Source organism: Acinonyx jubatus, chromosome C1 (genome assembly GCF_027475565.1).
Source record: "Acinonyx jubatus isolate Ajub_Pintada_27869175 chromosome C1, VMU_Ajub_asm_v1.0, whole genome shotgun sequence".
In the NCBI taxonomy this organism is placed as follows: Eukaryota; Metazoa; Chordata; class Mammalia; order Carnivora; family Felidae; genus Acinonyx; species Acinonyx jubatus.
Window position 1 is genome coordinate 19,513,475 of NC_069381.1, and position 20,698 is coordinate 19,534,172.

At 50.3% G+C, this 20,698-nt stretch overlaps 1 protein-coding gene across 1 annotated transcript; it reads right to left on the bottom strand.

The window, feature by feature from the left end:
* Positions 1-241: 241 nt before the first annotated feature.
* Positions 242-8,266, bottom strand: ZNF683 (zinc finger protein 683). The gene is given in 7 exon segments (XM_027059982.2): positions 242-1,271; positions 1,273-1,568; positions 2,607-2,735; positions 4,059-4,762; positions 6,443-6,647; positions 7,311-7,435; positions 8,173-8,266. Coding segments are annotated over 6 exon segments (1,731 nt in total). The 5' UTR covers positions 7,425-7,435; positions 8,173-8,266; the 3' UTR covers positions 242-988.
* Between the last annotated feature and the right edge of the window lie 12,432 nt (positions 8,267-20,698).

A 20,698-nucleotide genomic window follows, 5' to 3' on the forward strand; every position in this document is an offset into this window, starting at 1 on the left:
TTGGCTATTGTCGATAGTGCTGCTATAAACATTGGGGTGCACGTGCCCCTTCAAAACAGCACACCTGTATCCCTTGGTAAATACCTCGTAGTGCAATTGCTGGGTCCTAAGGAAGTTCTATTTTTAATTTTTTGAGGAACCTCCATATTGTTTTCCAGAGTGGCTGCACCAGTTTGCATTCCCATATTACTGTTTAATAATAGCTATTGGTATTTTCTTATACTTTATTTATTTTGAGAGAGAGAGAGAGAGAGAGCGCCCTCACATGAGTGTTGGGGGGGGGGGCACAGGGGGAGAGGGGGAGAGAATCCCAAGCAGGCTCTGTACTGGATCTCACAAATCGTGAGATCATGACCTGAGTCCAAATCAAGAGTCGGTGGATTCTTAGCCACTGAGTCACCCAGGCACCCCAATAATAGCTACTGTTTATTGTGATTAATAATCTTGCTTCTCAGGCAGTGCCCTTTCCCCACCTGTTGCTAACTCCCAAGTGGGGGGCAGAAGACCTTGCACATCTGAGGGCATCCTCTGGGACTGCAGAGAGAAAGGTCATCAGGAGGGTCCTAGCTCCTCAGGCTCTCTTTGCCAGTTCTTCCCTCCTTATACTCCTTGTAGAGCCTCTACCTCTTCCCTGAGCTCGCACCTCCTTAGCCCTTTGCCCTCTTTGGTGGCTGGTCCTGGCACACAGGGGGATATCTTGCTTCCGGGTCATGAGTAGACATCGACATCCTTGTGTTCTTGTCCCTCCACCCCACAGGGGGCTCAGCTCCTAGCAGGTGCAGAGGGAGGAGCTCACCCCACCCCCTGACCGTGACAGGGAATACCAGCTAAGGAGGCACAGTGGCTTCTTACGAACTGTGAGACAAGAAAGTGGTGGGAAGCAGCAGACATGCATCTGGGCAGGTGCTGGAACATCTGTTCAGGAAAAAGAGCAATGTGCCCGGTGCGTGGCGGCAGTCTGCACCGTGCAGAGTCCTGGAAGGCCGAACTACCCACTGGCAAGCTGAGATTGGAGGGCCTTGTCCCAGACCAGGAGCAGGAGATGGCTGCCTGCCCCACCCCAGGGGAGAGCATCACAGAATCTCCGTGGCTGTGTCCCCTGACCTGGTGGATTGCGAAGTCTGACCAATACACAGTGGCTTCCCCCGCCACTGTTGAAGCTCAGGAGGCCTCGACTTGCCATAGAGAAAAATCCTTTAATCGCTCTGCCCTGCCCCCTCCCCAGGACAGTCCTGGCACCAGGGCTCAGGCTGGCTGCCCTTACTTGCCCCAGATGCTGAGGACCTCTTGACCTTTTCCGAATCCCAGCCCAGCTGCCTCTCTGATGACACCCCCACAAGACCTAGGGCTTCCTGGTGTCATCGGGCAAAGCAGGCAAGAGACGCCAGGGGCAGGTGGGTGTGAGCTAAGCCGCAGGGCCGGCGGGCATGCAGCCGCTGGTGCAGCTTCAGGTGAACATGCCGGGTGAAGCGACTTGGGCAGACACTGCATCCGAAGGGCCGGGCCCCTGAGTGCATCCGCAGGTGGGTCTTGAGGTTGCTGGAGCTGCTGAAGCGCTTGTGGCACATCTGGTGGGAACGGGCGCTGGTGTCAGCTCTGCCCACCTGGCTGGCTCAGGAGCTCTGCTCCCCTCCCCACCTTGGACACCCCCTCCCCACCCCCCTGTAATGCAGGCCCGGAAGCTTTCCCCTGATGATTTCTCCCTGGGACCCACAGCGTCTGGCCCATTGGAGCCAGGCAGACCTGGGTTAGTATCCTGGTTCTTACTCCCTGTGTGACCTCGCATAGGTGACTTCTGTCTGAGCCTTGGTTTCCTTATTGGTAACACGTTACTATAAACACCTAACCTCACAGGGATGATGGACTGAACGAGATAATCACATAGGATCCTCGTGCGTGGGTCTACAGCTTTAGCGGGCGTAATTAACATTTACTGGGAGCTGCGGCATGCCAGGAGTTGGTCTCACATCGTCTTCCCCAGGACCCTGGAGAAGCATGACTAAGTACCAGTATAGCTCCTGTATTTCAGCGAGAGAGCGAGGCTCAGAGGAGGCGAGCCACTAGCCAAAGATCACACAACAAGCTGGAGGTAGAGCTGGAATTGGAACCCAAGTAGCCCAGACTTAGAACCTCTATATTTCTTTCACGACTGCCTCTGTAAAACGGGGGAAGCATTCCTGCTGTTCTGACTTCCCAAGGGCTGTGGTGAGTTTCAGAGAGAGGGAGCTAACACCAAGCTGGTGTTACCCGTAGTGCGTACTTTCACACACTGGGCCTTTTACTTCTGCAGCAGCCCTGGGAAGTAGGTAATAGGTATTCACTCCCCAGCACCCCCAACTTTGTTATTCTCCTCCCATAGGCCTTCATCTCTATTCCTCACGCCAGGCCCAGGGAGTGAGCTCCCGTATCACATTCTGGCCCTTCCAGGCTGACTCGGGTCATTTTCACCTCCCTCCACCTCCCTCCCCACCTCCACCCTTGCCTCCAGTCCTGTCTCCACCTGCTCAGGAGGATTGGGGAATAGAGGCTACAGGTGCCATCCCTCCGGGGCCCTGGAACTACTCACCAGCCCCCAGGAGTACAGGGGAGGGGAAGTAGGGTCTCACCAGGCATTTGTGGGGCCGCTCCCCGGTATGCACCAACTGGTGCTTCTGCAGGTGGGCGAGCTGAGTGAAGCGCTTCTGGCACAGGGCACACTGGAATGGGCGCTCCCCACTGTGCACACGCAGATGGACCTGAGCCAGGTGTGGGACAAATGTTGCCAACTGCCCAGACCCCTCCGGCAGGGTCTGGGATCCCGTCCCAATCTCTCCCCACATCCCCACGGGACCCCTATTTAGCCCTGAGGCTTCTCAATCCCCTTGCTTCTCTATCACTGCCCCCAGGGCCCCTCTTGCCTTTCCCCAGGATACCCTCACTCTTTCTGCTGCCCTGCAGGAGGGGACATGACAGTGGTCAGAAGGCTAGGTAAGGCGGTGCGACTCAAAGTGTGGTCCACAGACCAGCAGCATCAGCACCATCTGGGAGCATGTTAAAGATGCACGTTCTCATTAACTAACAAACAAACAAACAAACAAATAAATAAATAAATAAATAATGAGGTGCCCGGGTGGCTCATTTGGTTAAGCCTCTGACTCTTGATCTTGGCTCAGGTCATGATCTCCCGGTTCGTGAGATCGAGCCCCGTGTCAGGCTCTGTGCTGACAGTGTGGATCCTGTTTGGGATTCTCTCTCTGGCTCTCTCTCTGCCCCTTCCCCACTCGTGCTCTCTCTCCCTTGTGTTCTCTCTCTCACAAAATAAATTTTTTTAAAAATGCAGATTTTCAGGCCTTGCCCCAGGCCAGCTGACTCAAGATCCCTGGGGTTGGAACCTAGGAGTCTGCATGTTTCCTAGCTCTCTGGGTGGTTTGAGGCTCATTAAAATTTAAGCACCCATGCCCTGGGGACCCGGAAGCGTCCTTCCTCAACAACCATAATATTTCCTCAACTTCAGTGCCGCCAACATGTGCGTAGATCCCCATCTCTGCTGACACACAGAGGTGTGCCCATGGGGTCCCCTCTGGGCGATGTGGATGATGGTCCCAACGGCACTGTGCTGCTTCATGGGGTCCCACGTGAAAAAAGCTGGTTGTCAGGTGGGTGGCGTGGGCTCACTAAAATTTATGCCCCCACCAGACCTTCAAACAAATAAACAAGAAGAGGCTTAACTGGGGATCCAGAAAGGGCTTTGCACTAGAGGTTGAGAGGCTAATATCAAGGCCTAACTTCACCATTAAATCGAAGTAACTTTGGGCAAAACTTTCCCTCAGTTTCCCCATGTTTGAGTGCAGTGGACGCTCTCACAGACTATCTCTTAGAGTGGAGAGGACTTTTGGCGGCCATTTTGTCGTCTCCTCTCCACAAACATGACACCGAGAGGCCAAAGGAAGCATTCCAGGTCACAGCCTAGAGGCTGCCCAGGAGTTGCTCTGGCTTTAAGGCCCTTGATTCTGGAAGCAGGATAGCACGGGGTCATTGAAGGATGCCGAGGGGAGCAGCGGAGCCCAAGACGCAGATACCTTGAGGTTGGAGAGCTGCCCGAAGTTCTTGCCGCACACATTGCACTCGTACAGGATTTTGCCATTCTCTTTCTTCAGTGGGTAAGGCAGTGCTGCGGTGCCTGTCCGGGAGCCCAGTGGGGTCCGCCTCGCTGGAGCCGCCCTGCCAGCACTCTTTTGCCCTGAGGAGTAGGTCCTGGCAGTTCCAGGGCCTGGATTCCAGGCCTGGAAAGGCTGGATCTGGCCAGAGGCTTGGGAGGCCCCTGGGTAAGGATACAGGGTCTCCCTCTGGGCCGTGGGGGGCCCAGGCTCATTGACACTCATCAGCAAGCTGGGCATAGCCATGATGGGGTGGGAGGGATCTGGGGGCTGCATGAAGAGGCAGGGGCATCGGACAGAAGGTAGGGCCCCATAGGCAAGCAGGTAAAGAGGAGGCAGGAGAAGTGGATATGCAGGACAGAAGGGGTGAAGGCGGAATGGGAGCTCTTTGGAGATGGGAGTGGGCAGCAGGCAGGACAGACAGGAGCAGAAAGCTAAGGGGATGGGGCTCTTTCTGTTCTGCCAGGGGGGTGGGCAAGAGCTGCTGTGGGGACAGAAGGATGGGCAGTGGGCCCCCTCTCCAGCTCTTTCCCATTGGCTTCCCCTCTGGTCCCTGCTCGCAGAGTGCTTGGCCGTGAGTTTCTCGCCATCAGTGGAGCCTGCATGCAGCCCTGGGGGCTGGAGCGCTGAGCGGGAAAAGGAAGACAGTGGTCAGGGCCCCACTACCTGGGGGAAAGCTCTGTTCCCCATCTAACCTGCCCTGCTCAGGCTGGGAAATCGCCATAGCCTTGCAAGCCTGTTGGATGACTTGGGCAGGCATTTCCCCTCCCTGGGCCTTCCTGGTCTGCACTTGGACTTGCCAACAAAAGGACCTAGTATGTCTGTGGTGCTCAACCATTTTAGGGAGAGAAGATGATCAGGAAGCCTACTAGAGGGGCGCTTGGGTGGCTCAGTCGGTTAAGCGTCTGACTTTGGCTGGGGTCATGATCTCAGTTCATGCGTTTGAGCTCCGTGTCGGGCTCTGTGCTGACAGCTCAGAGCCTGGAGCCTGCTTGGGATTCTGTGTCTCCCTCTCTCTCTGTCCCCCCCCCCCCCACCACCTTCTGTCTCTGTCTCTCAAAAATGAATAAACATTAAAAACAAAAAAGAACCTTATTAGACATCCAAGTGGAGAAGCCAAGTAGGTAGTTGGATGAATTGGTTTGGAATTTGTTTGGTTGTTTGTTTATCTGTTTGGTTTGGAGTTTATAAAAGAGAGGTCCAAGCTGAAGACATAAATCTGGGTGCCAGGGACCCCGAGGAGACTGCATAAGGACGACCCTTGATCTGCTGTGTCCAAAACGGTAGCCACTTGACTCATGTGATGACGTTTCAACTACTTAAAATAAGTACAATAAGAATTCGGTTCTTCATTCACACGAGCCACGTTTAAAAGGCTCAGTAGGTACGGTCGTAAACAGCACAAGTACGGATCATTTCCTTTCTTGCAGGAAAGAAGTAGCTGTCAAACAGCACTATTACCCTCCGTAAAGTGAACAGGAGAGGCGGGAAAGAAGAGAAGAGGTGAGACTAAAGGGTGGGGGAGGGGACAGAAGAAGGCTTTGGACTGAGTTATGGAGCATGGGGATATTTAGGAGGTAGGCAGAGAAGAGCGAGGAAGGGAGACTGAGGCACAACAGCCAGGGAGGTGGGAGACAAGGTGGGAGACCTATAAGGTGAAATACTGAAAAGAAAAAAGGTCACAAAGTAGATGTCTGCTTGGATCCTCATTTATTCGCTCAGCCAACTTTGCTGACCTGTCGTTTCACTCTGTGCTCTGTACTGGGGAAATAAGGGACCGAGCAGCAGTCTGCCCTCCAGGAGGTTACAGTTGTGTGATGAAATGGTGCGTTACAGTGCAGCAAATCTAGAACATAGGTATAGTGACATCCTACTCCCATGGAAGAAGAAACTGGCCTCGGTGACGTGCCCAAGGTCACAGAGCCGGGAAGGGCAGAACCAGGACTCTATCCTCAGCTCTCTGGCTCCCGGTCAGTGCTCCTATCTCATAATGAAGACTCCTTTAGCTCAAACATTCTAGGCACAGGGCTCCATCCTCAGTCCCAGGACTCGGACTACTCCTACTCCAGGTCCCATGCTCTTGCCTGAGAAAGCCACTGTCCATCCACCTCCTCTGGCTCAGGTGTCACCCTGAAAGCCCCGCCCTGCCCCAGGCCAGGACTCCAGGCCAGAATATGGAAGTAAAGCATGCCTGAGGCTCCGTCCTCACCAGTGACACTGGGTCCCCTCCCTTTCCTGTCCTGAAATCTAAGAGTCCTCTCCCACCCGCTGCCTCCTTCACGGTGCAGCCCTCTGCCCTGGCTTACTTGTGCTCAAGGTGTCGCTTCTGAGACCTTGTGGGGCCATGCCCAGCGATGCCGGCTGCAGGGCACACAGGTATAGGTCCAGGCCCTGGGGACAGGTCAGCAAGGCAGACTTGGCTGGCGCCAGCGGCAAGGGGCACAGCCAGCTGGCACAAGATGAGCCATGGGCATCCACAGTGTCAGGAAGTGGCCTGCGAGCTGAGGAGACCTGGCAGACAGGGGGCAAGGGACTTGGGGGTGGGAGACAGGGACACCTGTGTTCCCAGGATGGTCCCGGCTCCAGTTTGGTTTCCAAAAGAGGAGAAGCTAAGACCCACCCTGTATCATGTCTGTCACTCAAACGGCTTCCCCATCCCTCATTTGAAGATTTCCCCAAAGACTTTTGTACCCACCCCAGTACTGCCCTCCTCCTATCCTCTACAACCCCTCACCTAGCCCTGGTCTCTCTCCCTTCCTTCCTTCCTGACCCCTTTGGCCTCACTGTGTCTCAGACCATCTACTGTGTTTTGAATGGAGCCTAGATGAACTTGGAGAAAACCCTCATCAAAGACTGTAAACCCCACAAGATGGCCCTGAGCTTCCCTCCCGCTAAGGCCCAGGTCGTGGTCATACAGCCAAGCCTCCTGCAGGCGCTATGCTATCCCTTCTCATGCCCCACAGGAAAGGTCTGGCCCCTGGGGCATGGGAGAGGGTCTCTGGCACCCCCAGGGCACATCTCCATGATGTACCAGGCAGGGTAGGAGTGCTTAGGACCAGGGGCCAGTGGGAATCTGGTCCCTTCAGATTTCCCCCTCCCCCCCCACTTCATCCTAATGTCCTCTCCCTTTGTAAGCAGGCTGCCCTCAAAGATTGGGCTGGGATCCCTCCTTACCTGGTTGCCTTGGCAGAGCTGGAAGTCCAGGCTGGAGGACAGGGAGCTCCCTGTACTCCCCAGAGGTTGAGTCTTGTGGCAACAACCCAATTCTGGAGCAGACTCCCCCTTCATGCCCCTACTACCTGATGGGAAGACAGGTCAGTCACAGGTGAGCAGTGAAGGACCTCCACACAGGAGCCTGGCTTCTAGAGCTGGCCGTTCCACTACACCACCGTGTGACTTTGAGTCACTGCCCCTCCTGGCCTCAGTTTCCCTATCTGCAAAACACGAGGGTTGGACAGGCTGATGTCTAAGGACTCAGTACTGACATTTAGAAGCCAATGATGCTTTCTTGGTAGGTGCAGGAAGAAGATCGAATGGAGACAATCAGAGGTGAGGAGCTGAGCTGGCCTTATGCTCATCCCTGGGGAAGAGGACGGAGAGGAAGATCCTCATGGAAGGTACTTCTGAGTGAACTCAGAGATCATCGACACAGCTTTTCTGGGCAGCAGAGGAAGCCCTAAGGTCCTGCTGCCCAGACTACCCAGGCTCAGCTCCCTCACCAGGGACAGTCTGAGAAAGCAGGCCAAGAGTCCCCTGGGTCCCCTGACTGGCCTGACATGAAGATTCTCTGATTGCTCAGCTGTCCGCTTCTCTGCCTTCTTTTCACCGAAGGCCACACAGCACAGGGACCACCTCAGCTCAGCAAGTGTCCCAAGGCTCATTCCCCTTCTCCTCAGTGGCCACACTTCCCTCCTCCTCCAGTGCTCCTCGGACGCGGACCCTAGCACGTTCACTCGAGTGTCTCAGCCTGCCAAAGCACAGTCTCCTTTTTCCCTTCCCCCACTCCTCCCGACCCTGCCCAGCAGAGGCTTTTCACCTGCCTGCGTGAGCCTCTTCACCTGGTTCTGCAGAAGTTCCCTCTGAGGGATGCAGGGAGGTGGGCAGGCGGGCAGCTGCTGCCTGTGGTTGAGGCCCCAGTGAGTGTGACAGGAAGGTGCTTCATTTGAAGTTGCCACAAGTAGGAAGAAGGGGGCAGGCGGGGGGGTGGGCTGTGAGACCTGATGAGAGGGACCCACCCACCAGCTTTTACCTACCTGTGGCAACTCTTCAGGACAATGTGCTGATTTGGGACCACTACAAACTGGGGTTCTGGAATATCAGTGTGTGGAGCTGGGGCGAGTGGGGTGGGGCTATGTGAGGCCAAGAGGGACACAGCAAGGCTCAATGGCTGAAGCTGGGGTCCTTCTGGAGACAGGGGCCTGGCCAAGATGGAACCGGGCAGTGATGATGACAGGGAGGACAGTGATGGTGGTACAGGGACAGGGACAGTTATAGACATAGACCAGAGCAGGCAACACGGAAGGATATGGAGTGGAGCAGAGAAGAGAAGGAATCTGATCTCACGGAGCAGAGGCCCCGGAGGCAGCAAATACACCCTCCTCTTTCTCGTCCCATCTCTGATCTGCCTATCCTGAGAAATCCTTTCTCTCATCCCGATACTGAGCTGAGACCCCAACAGGGGTAAGAGGTGATTCAGTGGCATAGCAAAATGCATATAAGGAATGGCTAGATATCAAAAGAGAAGCTCCATTGGTTAGGAAGCAGTTTTTTAGGCCAAGCAGTTTCATTATTTGTGAGAGCAAGAAAAGGCACACATTTCTAGAGACTCAAATTCTGCCCAGTTGGTGGATCCGTATCACACAATGTCTGGCCCCGTGTGACACAGGCCCAACCACTCATCAGACTCCACCCAGCCATTCCATCGAGGCGGCCTGGAGCATACAGGGACATCTTGGACACTCGACCACGAGCAGGGGCATATGACCGGTGTTTCTTTGCCAGCCCAGCCCCTGGCTGGTGACCACCTCCACCATGGCCTCCATCACTTCCCATCAGAATTATTTGCCCACATAATGACCCCTATGTGCCTGTGAGTGTCTCAGGGACAGAAACCACTGTCTACTCATTTTTATTTCCAGTGCAGACATTTGTTGGGTTTCTTGGATGCTCAGAATGTGGAATTCCCCCCCCACACATGCATCTGGAGGGAGGCAGAATGCACCTCCCACTATAAAAGCCAAGATGGCCACACACTTAATTCCGACCTCCCCGAACCCAGCACGTGATACGGGCACATGACATGGACTGGGCCAACTGGATGCCCCCATCCAGACTGGATCAGAAACCAGGGGCCCTAAAGAGGCAGGTAAGTATAGACTCCACTCTGCACATCATGCCACGTCGGCTTCCAGGGCAACAGAGGAAAGAAAGGGGTTCAGAGGGTGTTGCAGAATCCTCTCTGAGCTGGGTCCTGGGTGGGGGGGGGGGGTGGTCTCAGCTTCTCCTGATCCAGCCCATTCTCCAAGTCTGGCTCTACAGCATTTCCAGACATTCTGTGAGCTTCCCCATATCTTTTAATGGAATTGCTTTTCTTCAACCCTCCTGGAATGGTTTCTGTAGCTTAACCCGAGAATCTCCATAACATATGCCCAGAACAAAAGATAAGCAACAGCGTTCAGGCTGGAATACTGAGCCTTCAGGATCTGAGTAGTCAGCTACCTGTACAAAGAGCTTCCCGCCTTTCTCAGCTGCCCTCTCACTATCCTTCAGATTGGTGAAGGAGCTCCTCCCTGGTGCCGCTTGTAGCCTTGATCCACCCAAACTGCATGCCCCAAAAGCTGGAGCCCTCCCAGCCTCCAAGGCCACAAGCCTGCCTTCCCGCGCAGCCTTGTTGGAATCACAGGGGAGCCAGGGCCTGGCTAGGCACCCACAGAAAACCCCAGTCTCATCTCCGAGGAGGAGTCACCTGCACCTTTGGCTTCCTATCTTCCACCTGCTAACTCCACCCACCCCGGCATCACACTCTTGCTCCCAACTCTCAGAAAAGTCTGTAAACCTCTTGATTCGAAACAAAAAAGGAAGTAGACTTGGAGATTTCTGACTGTCCGGTCCCTGAAAGGCCTGGCTAGGAATGTCCTGGGAGGTGGGCTGAGGACATAGGGCCTCGAGTTCCCACCCAAAACAGCCTCCACCTGCCAACCCCTTCCTTGTTCTCATCTCCTGGGCCCTGCCAGGTCTTCTGTCCTGTCAGCCTCCAAGTCCACCGTGATGTCATCAGCCTAACTGTGATGTCACCATGTTTCACATCCCTGTGGGGTAGCTCAGGCATAGAACTACAGCCTCTTAGCCAGGGAACCTGTGCAGATACCTGGACCCAGATGAGAGACCCAGGCCAAGGCAAGTCCTCAGTGACCACAGGGGGGCTTGGGAAGTGCTTGTGGATGGGAGAGAGGATTCGGAGCCTTCAGGGATAAGCGGGGGGCACCAGAGAGGCCTTTGACAAGAGCTGGAGGGCTGGACAAGGGTCTTCAGGCTCCTGGCTCATGGACGCTTACTTTCTTCTTCGTTCTGTTAATTACAAGATAAAACATACTAGCGGTAAACATTTCAAACAGCAGAGAACAAAAAGACAAAAAAAAAAAAAAAAAATGGAAGCTCCCCTCCTTCACAATTTCCTAGGGACCAATGTGAATTTTTTGGTGTTTAGCCCCTGACATTTACATATGAACCTACAAACGAGTAAGTGCACTTTTTAACTTTGTTTTTATACAACCTAGTTTATAAGACACATATACTTTTCTGTAGCTCTTTCCATCCAACAATCTGCTGTGACCATCATTTCATGCAGAACAAACACATCTGCCTCCTGCTTTTTCCTGATTGCATAGTGTTCCACAGCAGGGTTGGACCAACTGGCATTCCTGTAGTGTGGACTCCTCAATTCTTCCCTCTTCCACACAAGGTTGGAAAAGACCTCCGTATGGAAGTAGTATGCAGAGTGATTAAGAACACTAGCTGGGACTTAATCCCAGCTCTGTGACCGTACAGTAAGTCACTTAACCTCTCTGTGCCTCTTTCCTTATCTGTCAAGTGAGGATAATAATAGTACTTGCTTCACAATGTTCTTTTGAAAATTCCTCCAGTTGATTCACCTAAAGCTCTTAGGCCAGTGCCTGGCCCAAAGCAAGCACTTGACAAATGTGGATTAATGTTAACATTGTACATCAATCTTTGCCTAGTTAGGCAAGCAAGTTAGGCAGCTTCCTAATAGTGTTAAAATTGTGATGAATGTTCCTGGCTCACTTTGGAAAGACCAGAATTTGAGCAGCACACTTGGAAAGATTAACTACATTCTGTTTTATTGCTTTATTCATCCGCCCCTAGTTGGAGACCATCGTGCTCACCCAATACTGTCCTGTCCCCACGCCAGTCCACGCTCCACAATAATTATGGTTTTCGGCATTTGGGCGCTCACCATGTGCCAGGAACCCTGCAGCGCACTTTGATGTGTTTTGCTTAACTCAGTCAGCACAGTGACCCTCCGAGGTGGGTACTATTATTCCTGTTTTACAGGCAGGAAAACTGAAACTCAGAGAAAGAGAGGGACTGGCTTCAGATCACAAGACCCAAGTTGGGACTGCAATGTCCCAGGGAGGAAGGGGGAGCCCAAGAAAGAATTATTGGAGGGCCACTTTGAAGAGGTAAAAAGAGCCACAAACGTGGAACAGTAGAGTCTGGATTCCCTTCAGGACTATGAGAACTCTGTCTCAGGCACTGGACTACTTGCTGGGAATACAGCCTGTGGGAATACGACCTAGACCTTGGAAATTCACAGTTCAGTTACCAGAAGGCTTGTTGGTTGCTGCTGAAATAGAAAGCGGGATACAATTCTCAGGACTTACTATTAGAATAGGCACCCTCTACTTTGGGAAGCAAAGCACAGCCAGGGGTGTCGAGCTGACTTGTTCAGTAAGAGGGAGAAACAATGGGCCCACAGGCAAAAGCCCTACTTCCTCTTTGAAAACCTCAAAAACTTCTCCAGTCCATCACCATGGCCACCTCCAAACGTTTGGCCAGCCGGCTGAACTCCTGGCTGGCCCAGCGCGTGGGTCCTGGATCTCTGTTGCATGGATAGTTTGAAGGACACCAGGTATGCAATCCAGGTCAGGAGGAGATCTGGGACCATCACTGGTTCAGAAGTTAAGCAGCTGTGTGCGATGTCACTCCGAGGACAGAGGTAAGGGTGGGGAGCTCCATGCTCTCACCTCCCTCTGCTCTGTGGTTGACACCTTCCTCCTTCTGCCTGACACCCACTTATCTCATCTCCCTGGACAGTCTGTCAGATGCAATGAGTTCGTTTTGGCTTCACACCCCAGGGCGGGGAGATCCTGAGATAGGGCGCACCAGCTTTCACATCTGCAGAAGGGGCCTCAAATTCTTGCATCTTCTCCTGCATCTACCCATGACCTCCCGGTCCTGAGGACAAAATTAAGAGATGTCTTCAAACGACATCTGAGTCATTCCACCCATCCTCTCATCTCACCCTTTCCAAGTGGATAGGTGACACACTCGATTCAAATCCAGTAGGACCGATACACTCTTAACTGCTATGCAATGCTACAGAGCATGCACGTGGATGTCCTTGGCACCCCAAGAATGACTAATGTCTTTATCCAACTCTCGATCTCGTTTTTGTGAGTTTGAGCCCAACATTGGGCATAGACATTACAAAACAACTGTGTGTAATAAAAGACAAGTGTTGGCAACGATGTAGAGAAATCAGATGCTCTGCCAACTGAGCCAGCCAGGTGCCCTTTATTATCTATTTTTAAAACTTACAACCATCCGGGGTGCCTGGATGGCTCAGTCGGTTGGGCATCAGGCTGTTGATTTTGGCTCTGGTCATGATCTCATGGTTTGTAGGATCGAACCCGTGTCAGGCTCTGCCCTGGTGGTGCAGACCCTACTTGGGACTCTCTCTCTCTCTCTCTCTCTCTCTCTCCCTCCCTCTGCCCCTTTCCCACTCACGTTCTCCCTCTCTCTCTCTGAAAATCAATAAATAAACATTTTTTAAAAATTACAACCATCCTAGTGCTGCTATGAACATGTGTATCCAGGTGCTTGTTTGAATACCTGTTTTCAGTTCTTCTGGGTATATGCCTAGGAGTAGAATTTCTGCGTCATATGGTAATTCTTTATTCAACTCTTTGAGGAACCACCAAACTGTTTTCCACAGCAGCTGCACCATTTTGCAGTCCCACCAAGAATGTATGAGTGTTCCAATTTCACTACAACTTTGCCAACATTTATTTTACTTAAAAAAAAATGTAAAACCACAATTTCCTTTCTTGATGGAATCCTTTGAAGCACAAAAGTTTTTCATTTTAGGGGCGCCTGGGTAGCTCAGTCAGTTAAGCGTCCAACTCTTGCTTTCGGCTCAGGTCATGATCTCACAGCTTGTGAGATCAAACCCTGTGTTGGGCTCTGCACTGTTAGCGCGGAGCCTGCTTCAGATTCTCTCTCTCCCTCTCTCTCTGCCTGTCCCCCACTCGCACGCTGTCTCAAAATAAATAAATAAACTTAAAAAAAAATAAATTATTGTGTTTAAAGTGTGAAAAGACAACCCACAGAACGGGAAAACATATTTTCAAATCATATACCTAATAAGGAATTTGTATCCAGAATATATAAACAACCTTTACAATTCAATAAGAAAGGAAAAGTAGCCCAACTAAAAATGGGCAAAAGTGTTCATTCAGACATTTCTCCAAGGAAGATGTATAAATGGTCAGTAAGCATGTAGAGAAATGTTCAACATCATATGTCATTAGGGCAAAGCAAATCAAAGCCACAATGAATCACTGTTTCACTCCCATTAGAATGATTGTAATTTTAAATGTATATATATGTATATATATATGTATATATATATGTATATATATATTATATTTTTTATATGTTATATATAAAATAAGGGACACCCAGCTGGCTACATCGGTAGAGCATTCAACTCTTGATCTCAGGATCATGAGTTCGAGCCTCACACTGGGTATAGAGATTATATGCATGTATAAAAAAAGACAAGTGTTGGCTCAAAGTGGAGAAATCAGAATCCTTACACATTGCTGGTGGTGGGAATGCAAAATGGTGCAGCCACTGTGGAAAATAGTTTGGTGTCATTCAAAAAGTTAAACAGAGAGTTCCCATATGACCCAGCAGTTCTACTTAGACATATATACCTAAGAGAATTGAAAACATATGTGCATACAAAAACTTGCACACAAAGTTCATAGCAGCATTAGTTTTTTAGTTTTTTGTTTTTTGTTTGGCTTTTTTCTTTTGAGAGAGAGAGTGCCCAACGTGAGGCTCAATCTCCACCCCTCCCCACAGCATTTGTTGTAAAGCTAAGAAGTGAAGACAACCCAAATGTCCATCAATTGATGAATGGATATGGTGCCTCGGTGGTTCAGTTGGTTAAACCTCCCACTCTTGATTTCAGCTCAGATCATGATCTCACGATCTGTGAGATTGAGCCTCATGTGGGGCTCTGCACTGGGCATGGAGCCTACTTAAGATTCTATCTCTCTCCCCCTCTGCCCCTCCCTGCTCTCGAGAGCTCATGCACTCTCTCTTTCAAAAAAAAAAATTGATGAACGGATAAACAAAATGTTGTATACTCATACAATGGAATATTCTTCATCCATGAAAAGAAATAAAGTACTTACACATGCTACAATATGAACACTGACACATTATGTTAAGTGAAAGAAAGAGGTCAGTCACAAAGGTGACATATGATTCCACTTATGTAAAATGTCCAGAACACGCAAATCTATGGAAAGACCGAAAGTAGATTAGTGATTGCTTAGAGCAGGCAGTTTTGGGAGCAAATGAGGAAGGTCTACTTTTACTGATGATGTTCTAAAATAAATCATGGTTGTTGCACAACTCTCTCTAAAAACCACTGAATTATACACTTTTTAAAGTCTATTTAGAGAGAGAGAGAGCACACTCACATGAGTGGGGGAGGGGCAGAGAGAGAGGGAGGGAGAATCTCAAGCAAGCTCCACACTGTCATCACAGAACCTGAAGCAGGGCTCGATCCCACAAACTGCGAGACCATGACCTGAGCTGAAACTAAGAGTCAGATGCTCAACCGACTGAGCCACCCAGGTACCCCTGAATTGTACACTTTAAATGGATGAATCGCATAATATATGTTTTATATCTTAAAACTGTTAAGAAAAAGAGAGAAAAATGAGGGTATTCTTGTTTTCCTGACACGGGGATGCCTTCTTGGAGTTTCCCATAAATGCCTCCTGCTGGGATGGCAGCTCCAAGAAATGAGTCCTCAGTGAAGTCTCTATTAAAACCTATATGTCAGCATCCCCACACCATCGTTGTAAGGGTATGTGGGCAAGAGCAGACCCTGGCCAGAATAATTCAATGTACAGACTCTGCCCCGGCAGAAAGGGTGGTGGAAATGGTGGCGTAGCATCTATAACCCTTGCTTCCTCCTGGCGTGCCTTCCTGTACTGCGCAGGTGGACACAGGTGGAACGTGGAAAAAAAAAAAAAGAACTACATTTTCCAGACTCCCTTGCAGCTTGGACTCTGGGTGTGAATACGGTTCTGCTAATTTAGATACATTTGGATAAAATTTGGAGGGTGAAAATGAAGAGGTCAAAGGCACTAAGTCAGCCATTTTTGCAAGAGTGTCCTCACAGGATCCTTTCCGGCCCAGGATCAAGGTTTGAAGCACCTTTTTTTTTTTTTTTTTCCTGGTATGGATCCCAATCAGTTTATGTTGAATGAATAAATGAGGCAGACAAGGAGGAGGATGGGTTCTAGGCAAAGGCTTGGAGGCAGGAGACGGTTTGGCTCCTCTGGGTTCCTGTATCCCTTACTCTTCTTTCAAGAAACACAATAACCCCTTCTAGGGCTTGACCCCTTACAAATGCTTTTATGCCCCTTGTAGCCTGTTAATCTCCCAACAGCCCAGTGAGGTGAACAAGGCACCATTATACCTGCCAATGGGGAAACTGGTCTTTGGAGAGGGAAAGTGATTTTCCCGTGGTTCCATGGCAAACTTGGTGGCCTTGCTGAGAGAACTTAGGTGTCCCAGCTCTCAGGTTTGGCTCTAACTTGCCTCCCTGCTTCAGGGAGAGAACCCAGAATCTTCCTTATTGGGCTGTAGAAACCATGAGGTTGAGAAGCCATACAAAATAATGGTGATAGTAATAATGAAGAGGAGAAGACTTGGAACTTTTCTGTTGTTATGATAGATTTCTTTTAGTGAGTGAAGGGCTAGACACCTATTCCCTCATTCATTCCTCACCACAACCCTATGGGGTGGCTATTCTTCCTCCAATTTTACAGTTAAGAAACTGAGCTCAGAAAGGCTCATTAACTTGTCTAGGATCACACAGCCAATAAGTAGCAGAAATGAATCACAAACCAAGTCTGTTAAGATTTTTACCATCTTTGCTCATGTACAAAGATCAAGGGAGGTAGGACCACTGAGATGCAGTGTTCATGCTTAGGACTAGGAGAACCTCTGAGCTCTGGGCAGGAGGCACTTCCAAGGCCAGACAGATTCCTCTGGGCACCAGAGGCAAGAGTCTTGGAGGAAAGCCCATGGTCCCGACTCCTGCTGCCATAGCTGTGTCACAACAAACAGTTACAGATGCCAGGTAGGTGCCTAGAGCAGCCAGGATGCAAATGTAACCCAAACACCCAGGCTTTACCAGGCTTGAGAGTAAATGAGGACATGTTAAAAGAAATGACTTAAATTTCATTCCAACCCAACCTTGAAGCCTCCCTCGGTCATTTCTCCTTGAGGGTGTTCAATATTTTGGTGAATAGCCCAAGGCCCCAGAGTCAACCGGACTACATTCAAATCCCACCTTTGCCACTCTAGCTTGCACCTTGAGCAAGTTCTGTAACATGCCTTAGCTTCAGTTTCCTTAAGTACAAAATAGGACTAGTAACAGATCCAAGTCTTGGTGTTGTTATGAGGGTTGTAGCAGGCCGTGCATGGAAAGTCCTAACCCAGCACCTTGCCCCGAGAAGAAGCTGGATGAATGGGAGCTGTTAGGAGGATTATTTCTGGGAAGTTTTGGGGATGGTCTTGTGGGCTCCCAGACGTGCCACCTGAGGAATGCCACCATCTATGTCCATGGGAAGCCGAGGACACTGTCTTCTGAGGCTCCCCAAGCGCTGAGCCACCAAGTCATACCTACCATACCAAAGCCATGTTCTGCTTTCAGAAATGGGAAGGATATCCCCCGCATACCTGGGTCCCGCTCTGTCAGCAAAGGGTAGGGGAGCTGACACCGGCACTGCTTGCTGTCTGACACATCAGGGTCCCTCATGGTAGCAGCTCCTTCAACTCTGACAAGTGGGCTCGCTGGCCCATCGGACCCAGTGGCTGTGGCTCAGTGTCTTGGCCATCTCATCATCCTGGGGGCAGGCCTTGTACACAATGACTTCCTGGATCCATTCCAGCCCACAATGTCTGAACCTCAGTAGACTCCGCACCTTCTGGCCACCAAAATCTCCTGGTCTGGGTAGAAAAGAACACCATAAGGGGTAATGATGAAGAGCTTTAAGAGATAGAGAAAAGCTTTGAGGGAATATAGAGCAGGGAGCTTTACTTCTGCCCACCCGTGGCTGAGAAGGCCATCTCACTGTGCCACTAATGACTCAATGCTTCAGCGCCTTCCCAGACCCCCTGGTTCTGTCTGTGAGCTAGTCTGATGGAGCCCCTGGCCAGCCCACTACTAAGTATACATGGCCTCGCTTCATCCTGCCGAAGAGGTATCATCTCTATTCCACAGACAAGCAAATAAGGCTCAGAGATTTTGAATGATTGGCCCAAGGGTACATAACAAACAAGGATTTGAACCCAGGCCTAACGTCAGAGCCTATACTCTAAGAATCAGTGTTTTTTTAAGAACTAAATGAGGGGTGCTGAGGTGCTTCAGTCGGTTAAGTGTCCAACCCTTGATCTCAGCTCAGGTCTTGATCTCAAGGTCGTGAGTTCAAGCTCAGCATTGGGCTCATGCTGGGCATGAAGCCTACTCAAAGAAATAATAAAATAAACTTTAGGGCGCCTGGGTGGCTCACTGGTAAGTTAAGTATCTGACTTCTGCTCAGATCATGACCTCACATTCCAGAGTTCAAGTCCCCCATCAGGTGAGCATGAGCCCTGCTTCGGGTAAAAAAAAAAAACAAGACCCCCACTTTATGTGAGCCCCGCTTCTCTCTCTCTTTCCCTCTCTCTCTCTCTCTCTCTACCCCTTGTTCACTTGTGCCCTCTCTCTCTCTCTCTTTCTCAAAAATAAATAAATAAATAAATAATCTAAATGAACAACTTGTGAAAACACTTTGGAAAGCATAGGAGAAAAATTTAAAGACACCATTTATAGTAAAAATCTTTTAGTTAACTCAAAAATGTTTTCGACACCTTGATCAAAACCCCCAAGGGTTATCACCTCTAGATCTGGTCATTCTTAACACATCAAAGGAAACCAATGAGGTCAACACAAGGTGGCTGACAAAACGGAGGGTCCTCTTTTCTGCACGGGATGGGCAGGCACCGATCCTGGAAGACTGCAGACTGCTCTGCCCTCGGCCAGAAGAAGCTGTCTAACGCCCATTGTCCTGAGCAGCATCAGGAACTGAGAGGGTACATATGTTCCAGGTGGGTTTGGGCCAGCTCTTCACAAACTCATTTCCCACAGAACACTCATAAAGTAAGAATATATTAGAATACTGCCAGGAGGTCATGACCTCCAGATTAAAGGAGATATCCCAGCCTCTCACAAAGCAACAGAGGCGTCACAAATTAACTGCTACAAGAAATCAAAAATCGATTCCTATTTAGGGTAGACAACAAGCATTGAGTATCCCAGCCACTGAAACTGTAAGAAAAGTTGCAGGACACAGTGAAATTATGAAATATCTTTCTCTTTTAATGTTTATTTTGGAAAGAGAGAGTCCGAGGGCAGGGGAGGAGCAAAGAGAGAGGGAGACACAGAATCCGAAGCAGGCTCCAGGCTCTGAGCCTGTCGTGGGGCTCGAACTCACGAAATGGTGAGATCATGACCCGAGCCAAAGTCAGATGCCCAACCGACTAAGCCACCCAGGCGCCCTGAATTATGAAATATCTTAAATGCGATTCAGTGTGTGGTTGGTGGATGCATTAAATACAAAAGTGGGGAAATATCTGTTGGACTGAAACAATGCATTTCCTCCTTGGGGAATAGCTTGTGGAGCTTGTAGGAAGGTGTTAGTTCAGGCCCCTCTGGAAGCAGATGTCAAGAGATGGTTAGATGTGGGATAGATTTATTGGGGAAAACACTAGTGAGGGAAAATGGGCAAGGAACCAGATGAAGCTGGGAGGCCTGGGCAGAAGACTGGGCATGGAGGACAGAGGAAGGAATGAAGGTTGGGCAGGAAAAGTCTTAGACCGTGATACAATTCTGAGAAAGTTTCAGCAGAGCCAAGGGAGAGTTTTCAATTCAAAATTGCCCATCAGAGGACTCCCTCATCTCCCAAGATGGCCCTGCCTTTCAGTCCTTGCCTGCCTAGTCACTGCCTGGGGGCAAGCCATGGGAAACATGGCCTCGGAGAGAATGTGGTGAGGGATTTATGCCATTAACAGTTGGGGCATGCACAATGCTTGGGCATAACGTACCATTTATTAAAGGCAATCATGTCACAGCAAGGCCAATCATAGAAATGTGTTTAGCTTTTATGAGGCATATACTTTTCCAATAAATTTTAAAAGAAAAAACATCACTAGCTTTGATTGTGCTTTCAAATACTCCACGAAGGGGCACCTGGGTGGCTCAGTCGCTTGAGCATCCAACTTTGGCCCAAGTTATGATCTCACGGTTCAAGTGCCGTGTCGGCCTCTCTGCTGTCAGCACGGAGCCCACTTTGGATCCTCTGCCCTTCTCTCTCTGCCTCTCCCCTGCCCATGCTCGCTCTTGAAAACAAATAAACATTTTTTAAAAAATAGAAAACGACATGAAGTCTCAAAAAACATTTTGGAGCGTTCTGAATTCCATGGGTTCCTAGCCAAGGGACAACTGGGATTGTGGACAGAAGGTACAGGACTGAGTGGGAAATGTGGGTTCTAGCATAATATTGTCACTGGCTTGTTCCGGGAGCTTCTTCAAGTCGTTAGTTTCTACACCTTAAAATGGGTTCAAACAAGAGAAGCTCATACCTGTCTCTGGGGACCTGCTGTTCAGTGCCCCTTAGAGACAAACTCCCAGGCAGAGGACTTCATGGCAACGTAACTGCTTTTGTGGCTCCAGGGCCTACTGGTTCTGCACTTCCCACCTTGGGCGTGCCAAGCAGGGACCTCGCCCCCCCCACCATCCTCTGCCTGTGGCCTTCCTGAGCAGACTGACTCCACTTCTGAACTTCTGGTTCCCCCCTGTCAGCTGTCCGAGCACTTGTGGGTGCTAGAAGGTGACATGGCTTTGGAAAGGGGGCTGTGGTAGACAGGGGTAAGGTGTCACCTTCCAAAATAACCCTTGGCTACTTTGA